At 32.9% G+C, this 12,372-nt stretch overlaps 2 protein-coding genes across 13 annotated transcripts; one reads left to right on the top strand and one right to left on the bottom strand.

Moving 5' to 3' along the window:
- The first annotated feature begins 3,655 nt into the window (after nucleotides 1-3,655).
- Nucleotides 3,656-7,133, top strand: LOC114164513 (protein phosphatase 2C 50-like). Of its 9 annotated transcripts, none has more exons than XM_028049219.1 (6): nucleotides 3,656-3,852; nucleotides 3,942-4,025; nucleotides 4,497-5,360; nucleotides 5,450-5,782; nucleotides 6,058-6,163; nucleotides 6,467-7,133. In XM_028049219.1, the coding sequence occupies exons 3-6, from the start codon at nucleotides 4,533-4,535 to the stop codon at nucleotides 6,799-6,801; spliced, it is 1,602 nt and encodes a 533-aa protein (XP_027905020.1). In that variant the 5' UTR covers nucleotides 3,656-3,852; nucleotides 3,942-4,025; nucleotides 4,497-4,532; the 3' UTR covers nucleotides 6,802-7,133. The 9 variants fall into 9 exon arrangements, with proteins under 9 accessions (XP_027905020.1, XP_027905022.1, XP_027905019.1 ...); XM_028049221.1 differs by having other exon boundaries at nucleotides 3,961-4,025; XM_028049218.1 differs by having other exon boundaries at nucleotides 3,964-4,025; nucleotides 4,445-5,360.
- Nucleotides 7,065-12,157, bottom strand: LOC114164515 (mitogen-activated protein kinase kinase 2-like). Of its 4 annotated transcripts, none has more exons than XM_028049226.1 (10): nucleotides 11,773-12,157; nucleotides 11,601-11,691; nucleotides 10,558-10,692; nucleotides 9,602-9,643; nucleotides 9,234-9,458; nucleotides 9,035-9,127; nucleotides 8,611-8,840; nucleotides 8,052-8,097; nucleotides 7,868-7,963; nucleotides 7,065-7,435 (listed from the first exon to the last, which is right to left on the bottom strand). In XM_028049226.1, the coding sequence occupies exons 1-9, from the start codon at nucleotides 11,850-11,852 to the stop codon at nucleotides 7,874-7,876; spliced, it is 1,032 nt and encodes a 343-aa protein (XP_027905027.1). In that variant the 5' UTR covers nucleotides 11,853-12,157; the 3' UTR covers nucleotides 7,065-7,435; nucleotides 7,868-7,873. The 4 variants fall into 4 exon arrangements, 3 of the variants coding, with proteins under 3 accessions (XP_027905027.1, XP_027905025.1, XP_027905026.1); XM_028049224.1 differs by having other exon boundaries at nucleotides 8,945-9,127; nucleotides 11,773-12,152; XR_003599557.1 differs by lacking the exon at nucleotides 8,052-8,097 and having other exon boundaries at nucleotides 8,945-9,127; nucleotides 11,773-12,156.
- Between the last annotated feature and the right edge of the window lie 215 nt (nucleotides 12,158-12,372).

Below are 12,372 nucleotides of genomic sequence, written 5' to 3' on the forward strand. Positions count from 1 at the left end.
AATCGCTTATTTGTATGGTTGTCTTCCTCAAGCCTGCCATTCTCTATGTAAGTACATATATTTCCCTGACAGGATTATTGCTGAGTCTGAACCTGAATTAAATCTTTTTGCTTGTGTGATTTTAACACTGATGATTTGGTTCATTTTTGCTGTGGTATCAGCTTCAATTCAATAAATTTGAATGCACTGAAAAAAATGGACTCGTGGTTGGATTTTGCAGTCATGCCAGTTGAAAGTACGTTTATAAATTAAAAAGAAATGCAAATTATTTACACCTTGAATCGTTGAAGTATCTCAGATTTACAATGAGAATCCCATGTTGAGATTTAAAGATGGTTCTAAATCATTGTTGAATCCTACTTTTTAGCTATGCATGTATTATATAACAGTTTTATACCTATTTTAAAAATTTGTGTGGATATGATAGCTTATAGAATGTTATGCTCTTTTCAAAATAATTCCTTAATGATATGTTTGGATGATGTAAGAGAATAATTTATTTATTTGAATTTGAAATTTTTGAAAAATGAATTGTTTGGATGAAAAAATTAAAAAAAAAAATTTAAGAAATTTTGAGAAGGTATTTCAAATAATTAAAATAGTAGAATTTGAAATTTACTCAAAAAAGAAGGAAATTAAAAAATTTTAAGTTGTAGAATTGTTCATTACTTAGAACATAAAAAGTTAAGAAATTCAAAAAGTTGAGTCAGATCGAAAAGAAGGTCGAGTTGAACTGATTCGAGCTGAAGGTCAAGTCAGACAGAGTTGAAGGTCGAGCCGTTCAGGCCCGGGTCAAAGGTTGAGTCGGCTCGGTCCGAACCAAAATTTGAGTCAGTCTAGTCTAGGATACTACTCATTCACAAAGATTGATTTACTTTAATGAATTCTTTTTCTTAGAAAGAATTGACACAGACACAAAAAAATAAGAAAAAATATTGTAAAGGGTCAAATAATTCTTGAAAACTTAAAATTAGAATTAGGAAATCTTTTATTATGTTTTTGAAAAGGTTCTAAAATTATTTTTAAATCAATTTAAAATCATTCAAATCCTCTCTCATCAAGACAACTAGTTTTGTTTCCAAAACTCATGTTTAAAAACTATAAACTAAAAAATTACAACCACCTTAAGCCTAAAATAAGAATTTCCTGTTTTACGATTATACATAAGTGTTTCATTAGTCATTATAAAATTATAATCTTTTATAATTTGATCCTGTGTATTGCATGTATTGAAACCAATTACCATATGACTTTTCTTTCTCCTTCACAATCTATAGACATCGGCGTTTTTCTTATTAATGTCAAGAAATCACATCATTGCTTCTTTTGATCCTCCCATTTTCTCTCCAAGTTAATAAAGCTAGAGTTAGAAATTGGGTAGGGACAAAAGAGCCTTTGCCAAGTGTTTTGGAAGTATTGTAGGAATGGAATCATTAGTAGTGATGATGACATTATCAAATGGTGAAAGTTGCCTAATTCATCATTAATTCACACTTGAAGCTTTTAAGTGACACCACCGTTCTCATTGGTTTTGTTTATGTATGCTTTTCCCTTTGTTTTGGGTAAGGGAACGTGCTGGAAAATGACCCTATGTAGGCCACCAAACCTTTTCTGCCCTTTACTTATAAGTGGATATTTGTGCTATATAAAAATATTAGGGTTTAGATATGGTTAGTAAGATACATTATTGGATTTTTTTTCTTCTATTTTTAATATACTTTTAACTTTTTTAGCATTAATAAAATGTTAATTGTTTCTTTTTCCTGAAAATTGTGAACACTGGTTTAGATAGGATTTTCGAGATCCAGTCAAAGATAAAAATTATTAGAAACAATCTTTTTAAAAATAATTAGAGATAAAAAAGTAAATTCGATAATTTATTAGGGACAAATACATATTTAATTTAAATATTAATAATTCCAATAAATAGTGCTGTGAAGTTGAGTTAACTTAAAATTTACTTTCTAAATATTTTAATTGAGTTTCACTCAAACAAGAATATGGTTAATGACATTTAGAAGGACATAGATGAACTTAAAGCAAATTAACCACTCCACACACCATTTGTATTGTAGGATTTTCATTATATACTTTTTTAAAAGATGCTTATTATTTATAACCTTAATTCTTCTAACTTTAATAGAAAATTAAATTAAATTAACGTTATTAATGTACTTTAGAATTTTTAACCAAATTATTGTTTGAAGAAACATTAGCTTTTGTAATTTGTTTTTCCAATGTGTATTATCATGTTAAATTATCTTATAATAATATTTTTTTTAGCTGTTTTAACTTGAAAAACTTATATTTCAATAGAAAAATTTTGTAAGAAAAAAAGTTACCGAAAAACATTACAAAAAAAAAATCTTATACTTTAAAAATGAATCAAGAAAAACAAAATTTTTTCTACTTTATACTGTAAAACACTCAAATGTTTTTCGTAATAAACCCCCTATATATGTAATTAAAAACAATACTTCCTCTTTTACTTGATACAAGACATAAATTAAATTAGAAGAATTTTCTAGTCTTGTTTTATTTATATGTAATTTTAATAATAAATAAGAAAAAGTATTTTAAAAATCATTATAACGAGGCTAAATCCGATAGATTAATTTTTAAATTGAATAAAATTAATTGAATTAATTACTCTATCAGAAGTAAGTTATATGAAGTAATTAAAAGAATAGTAGAAAGGTGGACAAATAAGATTTTGTTTTGAAATGGAATAATATTTAATCTCTATAGGGACGGCAAGGGAATATTCATCTCCATTTTTAACAATTGATGATTATACAAATTCTCTCGTTCTGGTTGTGTAAAGGTATATTCATATTGAGTGAATAAGATAATTTCTGTGTATTAAGATAATACCCACATAGCAACAACTTATTCTTCATACATCATCTCTGATAACTTTAGTGGGATAAATCAACGTAAAGATAATAAACAATATTGAAATGAGTGCAATTTTTAATCTTTTTGTATGACCTAAATCACCTGATCCTTATCTATGTTGAAGATGTAAACTTTTAATGAATGTATTATATTCGTTTGTGCATCTCCCCTAGGCCATGGGGATCTTCTCATCATCTTCACGCACATGCCCTCCAACTCTTACGTGCTCTTCTTCCATTGCCTTTCACAAACTATTTTCATTAAAAAAACTAACAACTAAAATTTTATCAAAATAGAAATAGCTCACTTGGAATTCTAACATTTTCGTTTATAAAATATTGATATGCAGACTATGGTTCAAACATGATCACCGTTTGGAACACTATTGTAAAAGAAAGCACGTTTGCAAAAAGATAGGAATGGATGAGAGTTAGAAAGGAAGACTTTGAAGTCCAAAATCTTGTGCAGATTTCGGTGATATTAAAGAAAGTGTTCCTTTTAGATATTTGTTAGGGAATGATGTAACCTAACCAAACCGACCAACTAAAAAACGAAACGAAAGTGCTACGTGTCAGGCTCTTGAATCATTAAGCAAGAGAACAAGTGTGAATGAAGTCTTTTACAGTACAATTATTTTCCATTTTTTTCTTTGGTTGGTGAAGAAAACAAAACATTGTGTGGAAGAATTCTATTGTTTTCTGCTTTTCTTTATTGACGATAAAAGGCAACCAATCATGAATCATCTGTTAGGTGTTTGTTTTCATTGGTTGAGAGTTGAGAGTAGAGAGTACTCTTTATTTTCAGTTTTTGTTTTTTTTTTTTTGGGAGTAAAGAAAAGGGTGAAGAGAATACATACACATGTTTGATTGTTTAAAGTTTGATGCAGATAGTCCAATAATGGCTTTGGCATCATCTACTTGCTGAGGTTTTGGTCCCTTTTTTCATTTTATGAAGGTAAGCAACAACTCTGCACTTTTACTGTTTCAAGAGATTAGTCTGAATGCACTGAAGAAAGAAACAAATTGAGGTATCTAATTTATTAGAGGTAGCAATGGCATAAAGTAGGTTGAAGTTGACATGAGGATGGGTGGCCATGTTGTTGTTGACACATGAAAGGAACACAAGAGGTAAACCCAGGGAAGTTCAATTTCAATGGTGGATGTTGTTTCCCTCAGATCCAAGGAACTTCTCTTCTAATTTGTACTATTTGTTCTTGTCCTTGTTTTCTTGTTTATAATTTTTTCATGACCCCATTTCCCTTGTCCCCTTGTTTGCTAGAGAGAGACAAGGCACTGACTTTGACAATGATTTGGATTTCTTGAATCATCTATTTTCTTCTGCTCCATGAATTAATCAAAGATTTGTGAGGGGCAGAGAAATTAATGATTTTTTTTGGACTGTTCTCTTTTGGGGTTTAAATAGAGAAAGGGTCTATGATAGAGCTATTCTAGCATCTAGCTTCACTGTTTCAATATAACCTTTGATTTTGAACTTTGTTACACTGTAGAGGAGATTTGTTCTGAGATCTTTTAATTTCTTGCCGTAGGAGTTTTCTTGTCTTTGAGAAGAGGTTTTGTTGATAGGGTTATTTGAAATAGGATAAGGCTATTTGAAACAAGGCATAAATACAACCTATGGAGGAAATAACTTCGACGGTTGCAGTGCCATTCGCACTTGGGAATTTAATACAAAAAGATCCATCAGTCACAACCCACATGGAGATAACTGGCCTAAAGCTCAGGGCAAACACTGCACCAGTATTAATATTAAATCCTGCAATTGAAAGTGAAAATCACTCAGATATTTGTCTTCAATCCCAAATTAAAGTGTCTTCAGAAGCAAAGAACAACCAGGTTGGAGCTGACCTTGTCTCAGAAATGGTAAGTCAAGGAGACAATAATTGTTTCCATGCTGAAAACCAAACCCAAAATCAATCATTGTTAGCTAAGGATTTTAAGTGTGAGCCTATCTCTCAATCTGCTGCTGGTGACAAAAGTAGTCCTTGTAGGGAGGAATCTTCTGTTTCTGTGGCTAATTGTTGTGAAATAAGTTCACCTATCACCATAAAGGTTGATGATAACACAGTTCATGGAAGGGCTGGTTTGACTGAGCCGCCAGGTTCAGCTATAGAGCCGCTGCAGAACATGGTTTCTGTTGCTGGGGGGCATGAGAGTGAAGATGGAAGTGGATCAGATGAACCTGATAAAAAAACATTTTCTGTGGTTCATGAGATTGCAGAGAAGGCTACATGCTTGGACTTGAGTGGTGCTATCAGCACTAACCCACTATGGGGTTGCTCATCAGTTTGTGGAAGGAGAGAGGAGATGGAAGATGCTATTGCTGTTAGGCCTCATCTTTTTGAAGTTCCTTCAATGATGGTAATGGATGATTATGTGAGTGAAAATTCAAACTTTTCACCAGCCCACTTTTTTGGTGTGTATGATGGACATGGGGGCTGTCAGGTATGCCTTAAAAACACTTGCTTTCAATTGTATCATCCAAGTTACTCCTTATTCCATTCCATGTCACATGGGGGGTGATGTTTTCATAGGTTGCCAATTACTGCCGGGAACATCTTCATTCAGTGTTGGTTGATGAGATAAAAGCTGCACGATGGAGTTTGGATGAACAGAATGGGAGAGAAAACTGGGAGAACCAATGGAAGAAGGCATTCTCCAATTGCTTTCACAAAGTAGATGATGAGGTTGGAGGGGTTGGTGAAGGTAATGGAGCAAGTGTTGAACCTCTTGCTTCTGAGGCTGTTGGCTCCACTGCTGTGGTTGCCCTTTTGACTCAGACTCACATAATAGTTGCAAACTGTGGAGATTCAAGAGCTGTCTTGTGTCGTGGAAAAGAAGCAATGCCACTCTCTGATGATCACAAAGTAAGACATTCTTTTCAAGGACAATGTTTGCAAACATTTACATAAGTGTTTTTAGTGTTGTTCTTTAATTGAAATTGGAATTTCGCCTTAGTAATTGACATTTGAAGTCAATGTTGAATTTGGAGGTGAAGTTCTAATTCTGATTGAATAATGGTACCAAAGCAAAGAACTATACTGAATTTTGTTCATGCTTCAATTTTATTTATTTTTTGGAATGGACTATTATTAGAAGCTCTAGTTATCTGATGGAGGAAATTGTTTTTCATCTTTTTCAGCCAAATAGAGAAGATGAATGGGAAAGGATAGAAGCTTCAGGAGGAAGGGTCATTCAATGGAATGGGTACCGAGTTCTTGGTGTTTTGGCAGTATCAAGATCCATAGGTATGTGTTTACTGTGTTGTTTTATAACACCAATTTATACAGGTGCAAAAAATTATTTATGGATAATATATATTAATATGCTCTTTTTCTGAAAACACATTCCATAAAGCTTTTGTTTTGTTATCAAATGGTTCTCCATTAGTCTTCTCCTATCTTTTCCTTAATTTGCTCTTTTTAAAATATCACCAAACTTGAACTTCGTTCACATTTTAGACGGTTTAAATGAAAAACTTTATATATAGAGTTATATATAGAGTGTATAATGTGTTGCAGAATGTAAATTTGGTTATTGTTCCTTAAAAGGTGACAGGTACTTGAAACCATGGGTAATTCCAGAGCCAGAAGTGAAGTGTATCCAAAGAGACAAAAACGATGAGTGCCTCATTCTGGCGAGTGATGGATTATGGGATGTGATGACAAATGAAGAAGCCTGTGACTTTGCAAGAAGGAGAATCCTTCTTTGGCATAAGAAGAATGGCAACAACTCATCATCACAACAAGGCCAAGGACCTGACCCTGCAGCTCAGTATGCTGCAGAGTATCTATCTAGACTTGCCCTTCAAAGAGGAACCAAAGATAACATCTCTGTCATTGTTATAGACTTGAAGCCCCAAAGAAAACTCAAGAAAAAAGAATAAAATAGATAACCCTTTATCTGGAATAGCTCTCAAATGTATTCCATTTCTAAAACTATCTTTTAGTCCTTACCATATTTGTTTATTTATTATATTGGCCCTTCAGTTTTTCAACAGGGCTATGCATTGTATGCCAGAATTTGTTGCGCACAGGGATGCCTCACGTTAAGCCGAGATTGAGGTGTCACTCTGCTGCTGCCCCCATCAGAAAGTTAGATTAATTTTTAATCAACAATATTGTAGAAGTTTCAAGTTGTCTTATCAAATAATCATCACAACCACTATTGAATACATTATTGCTTATTTTCAAATGAGTAGGTACATATTTCTCTCAAGAGTCTGTATTATAAAACATTTTACTCTATCTTGGCAACAAAACACTATTCTCTGACATAACTATAGAAGCTGGTTTCGCTGGCTCCATTCTGCAAATTCTGGTCATGGTAATTGGGGATCCTCCACCAAGTGACAGTAGAACTTGCCATTTGCCAAGTTCACAGAGAATGCCATATCGTTCACTGCTCAGAACTGTGTATATTTTATGTGAAAGGGCCTCATATATTACTACTACGGAGACTAGGAAACTTGGAAGCAAACGAGCACATTCCACATTTACTTGTAGTTTAGGTAATAATATCTGCAAATGTATGAAATCGGCTTTAGAAGAGTTTTCCAATATATTAAGTAGCACAATACAAGCTTTAAAAACAAGTGATCATTTCAATAAAAAATTAGAAATCAGTCAGGTAATTTCTTAGTCTCGAAGCATGAGTATCTATAGCAGTTACCAAGGTTTAAAAAACAGTCTGCGATTACAATTTTGACTGCAACATTAAGTGACTGCATCAGCTGAAGTTGCCCCTTAATTTTTCACAATATTTAGAGTTACAGAAATTTCAACTGCATGCAATTTAAAACCTTGGTTTGCTTTGCTCCCTCCATATAGAAGCAACTATTGTGACAGATCAAAACATTTTGTTTATGGTAATTTGCATTCAAGAATACCTAGTGAAGTGATACATAGCACAAATTCTGTTACCTTTGAATAAAGTCCAGGAAGGAAACATACCATGTTCTATATGGTTGCAAGTGTAGATCCTGCGTTGTAGAAATAAGTTGAAAGATCCACATTCAAGTCCTCATACAACTTGATAAAAGGATGGTTCTGAAATTTAAATCAGAGATATACACAGTAAGAACGAGTATTTGATATATTTTACATGGGTTACTCATATAGTTAAGATTATGCATACTATAAGGTCACGAGCAGACGGTCTATCTCTTGGATTTTTCTGTAAACTAAACACAGAAAAGACAAAAGGATGATCAGAGAAGCCTCATAAAACGCACAATAACAAAATTTATTTCAAAATAGCTGATTATATATATATAGTGATTGGAGGTCCAATCTCTAAGATATGTTTAAACACAGGAGGATTTGTTCAATGAAATTATATAAGATATCATTAAAAATATAAAGGGCATCGGACACAATTTAGATATACTATATTACAAAGTATGAATACCTCAAAAAAAAAAAATTATCTGAGGGAGCTATTAGGGAGATATTATATATTATATATATCTGACATTAGATAAATCCACATAAGAAATTGATACCACTTTTAATTCAAAACTTCAAAACATTGAGTTTATGAGTTTTTCATCTTATATGGTATATATCTTTGTCATTTCTATCCGATATGAGACTTCAGCTCACCAGATTATTCCCAACATGTTTTAATTTTCTTTTAGTGAGAAAAGTTCGTTGAGGTTATATGATTTGGTTACTGAAACATTGTTAATATATACCATGCTGAGATAAATGAGCAAAATTCTGGAGAAAAATCTTCTGGTGGAGCAGTGGGGGAAGGTTTTTCAACAATGACTTCAATAAGCTGGAAAATATTTTCCCATCCCTCACGTTGATCTGGCGGTGTATATGGAAACTGCCCCGTGGCACACTTGAGCAAAATCAGTCCCAGGCTCCATATATCACTTTTGTAGTCGTAGCCATTCTGGTTACTGGTGATTCTCTCTGGCTGCAAAATGAGCATGATGGAAAAGTTGTATTCCATGAAATGTTGGCAAATGTAATTGCCAAGAGGAAAAATGATAGATAGATACACTTGCTTGTGTTACTCACAGACATATAGCTGTGTGTGCCAATGAAAGTATTTGCTTGACCAGATGTATTTTCCATGATTATGCTTACACCAAAGTCAGTAATCTTTACCTCCCCTCTATGATTTATCAGCAGATTAGAAGGTTTTAAGTCCCTGTGGATAATGTATTTTTCATGGTGAAGATACATTAAACCATTCAGCACCTACATTGTAGTGGTAAAACAAGAAAAGGGTATGTAATCTAGTTAGGAATGAAGAGAGAAAAAACTCAGATGGTGCAAGGATGAAATGCAATATTTTATTTCTCACCTGCTTGCAGATGGCAGCAAGATACGACTCTGGAATTTTTTGAACTTTGTTCAGAAGATCTTCTAAGGATCCTCCGTCCATGTACTCAAATATGATTGATATGACACCATTATGGTAGGATGACTGGTAGCAGACAACAACATAAGGACATTGTGCTGATTGATTAATTTTTAGCTCAAGTGCTATCTGCCTTTGAATAGGCTCCTCAATATTCATATGAATTTCCTAAATCAAGAACACATTTAATATGCTATCAAACCAATAAAGAAGATAAATATTTAGTCATATTCAAAACACAAACCAATGTATACATACACTGATAAAAGAAAAAGAAAGAAAGAACATATGTTGACTGTGTGTGGACCTACCCACACTTTGACCCAAACTTCTATGGGGCAGATTTCTGTAGGCTGAAAAAATCATGTCTAGTAAGAAATTGGGACCAAAAACTAACCATCACGAAACTACAGGAGAGAAAACTCAAATGGAATGAAACTGTATAAAATATAGTGTGTAAAAAATTAAGATGAAGTACAGGGATGAAAAAAAAAAAAAAATTCTTCTTGGTCCCTTCTTTCACAAGTCTAACTCAAAGAAGGAAGAGATAAGGGGACTCTGTGGAAAATGTGGCCAAAAATCAATAAGAGAGACCAACCACGTCTATCTAATTAATTATCTATCTTTTCATGCATAAGAATACTAGAATATTCAATATAAAAGATTGAAAATCAAAACAAACCTTTCTTTTATCTTTTATTTTGCAATTTTTGGATCATTATACAACTATTTTTCAACTTTTCATTTTCTATAACTTTCCATTTATAAAAATAGAAACAGCATCTCTTATTCAAGTAACACCAAAATACGGATATTAAATGAATGGAATTAGTACATTCAATATGCTGTACAATTATGACTGTAGTCTTCTGATCATTACCTGAATTTGTCCCCTTTAACTGATTAAGTTATCCACATCCCAATGATTTATGTTCAGTGGCATTAATAGGTCTAATGTTAATTGAATATGATGACATTTCTGACATAATGGATGAATGAAAATGAACTTACTCCTAAGGAAACCAATTTGTTAAACTCTCTTTGAGATCAAAACTTCCTGAAACTTTATGTTCCCTTGGCTTACACTAATTTCATGGAGAAAAAAAATTAAATATCACAAAATCTAAATTCTTCATGAGATGGATTTAATGGAGAATGAAAATGATTTTACCATTGAAATTATGACTTGGGTTGACATGACTGTACAAAAACAATGATAAAAGAAAAAGAAGATGCAAGCTCAAAACAATGTACGTATGCAGTATACCTTCAATGCAAAAAATTGATTAGTCCATTTGTGTTGCACCAATTGCACTATCCCTCCATTTCCTTTTCCAATCACTTTGATTGTATCAATATCTGCCAGATTCAACTGGTTGTCTAGTGGCGTGATTGGTGGTGGCTGAAGACAGCACAGATATTAAACTTAAAATCAAAATCATCAGAATTCAGTTTTCATGTAACCTGTTTTCAAAAGTGGATTGACCAAACAAAATACTACTAAACAGGAACTCCAAGATTCAAACCTCTTGAGTCAAGGACCAAGTAATGCACAGAGATTGAGATCATAATATTGCAAAGGGTCAAAGTGAGATAGATTACTCTTTACCCTTTTATAATTCATTATTTCCCTATTTCTAACTACTATATGAATCATCTAATTTCATACTTCTCTCCCCTAATTATATCTCTCCCTTTCAAAAATAAGTTTATGCAAAAGTGTTTTTCTAGAAGCCTGCAAATTTTCCAAAAGATCAGCAGTTTATACCATAACTGACGGGTTAACTACACAAACAAAAAAAAAGCATAGAAAGGATGATACTTTGGCACATTCTGTTGACCCTAGAAGTTCACACAACATTCTGGTTGAAACCAAAACAAATTTCTTGAGTCTAGAAAACAACAAAACATATTTTATTTTATTTTAGATAGAATAGAAATGAAATTATAAACTAAATGTATTCAGCACTTCATAAATTGAATGCTGTCTCCAGAACAAAATCTTTAACTTCATCAGCTTGCAGCCTATGTTCCAATCCAAATTATTTTAAACAATATCTTATTATAAGGGAGAAACACCAAACATTCTATCGTAAATTAAGTCTTTTTCTTCTCCTAAACAAAAAAGTTCCCCATTTTATCGAACAACACAAGCTCAGGAACCCCTTCTTGTCAAAGGAAGCATTTCATAAGTATCAAAAGATCAAATCCAAAAGAGAAACAACTTACCAACCCAATTGAACATACACATTTTTCAAAGAGGGAACTAATAAAGTGCAAAACATAGAACGTTAAAGAGAAAAATGTTACAGCTTCCTCTTCCTTCTCAGAAACAACTCGAACTCCTTCCTTGTCGACAAGCAAGTCCACTGCCTTGAACGTTTCACTTTCAGACTCAGACCTACCGCACCCAAATACCCACAATTCGAATCAGCCAAAACCACACACAAAACAAACACATTGAATCAAAAGAGAGGCTCACAAAAACTTGGTGGAAAATGAACCCCAATCAGATGCAGGAACAGTGAGTTTGAGACCAGAGCTTAAGCTCCCTTTCTTCATGATTATGAGCTCCCACTTGGGTCCCCAAGCTCCAAGAAAAAAAGAAAAAATAAAGACCTTCTTTATACGTATATATAGTAAGATTATGTATGAATATGATGAAAAAATATGAGACAACTAAGTGATTATAGTATATAATATGTGCAAGTAACTGAGTTGAAAGTGAAAGATTTATAGTATTTTGAAGATTGTGATGTTAAAGTTGAAGTTGCAATAGGTTGGTAAGAAGAAGGATCACAATAAAGGAGTAAAGAAATGAGGTTTGAAGTTTGAAGAGGAAGACTTGTGTTGACATTTCAGACATTATACGCGAGTCTCATAATAATACTCTTTCTCTTTTTTCACTGCTCTTTTTCTTTATTCAGTGTTCTCACGTGCAATTGCGAATTCTATTAAAGACCATTTTTTTATTTAATAATTCGTGGAAAACTTATGAACACATAATCAAGGTTTCTTTTTCTTTCTTTCGATGTTACAGATTTTTCCCGCACCACTAACACAGACGGTGAGATTATTATCT

This window comes from Vigna unguiculata, chromosome 9 (assembly GCF_004118075.2).
Source record: "Vigna unguiculata cultivar IT97K-499-35 chromosome 9, ASM411807v1, whole genome shotgun sequence".
In the NCBI taxonomy this organism is placed as follows: domain Eukaryota; kingdom Viridiplantae; phylum Streptophyta; class Magnoliopsida; order Fabales; family Fabaceae; genus Vigna; species Vigna unguiculata.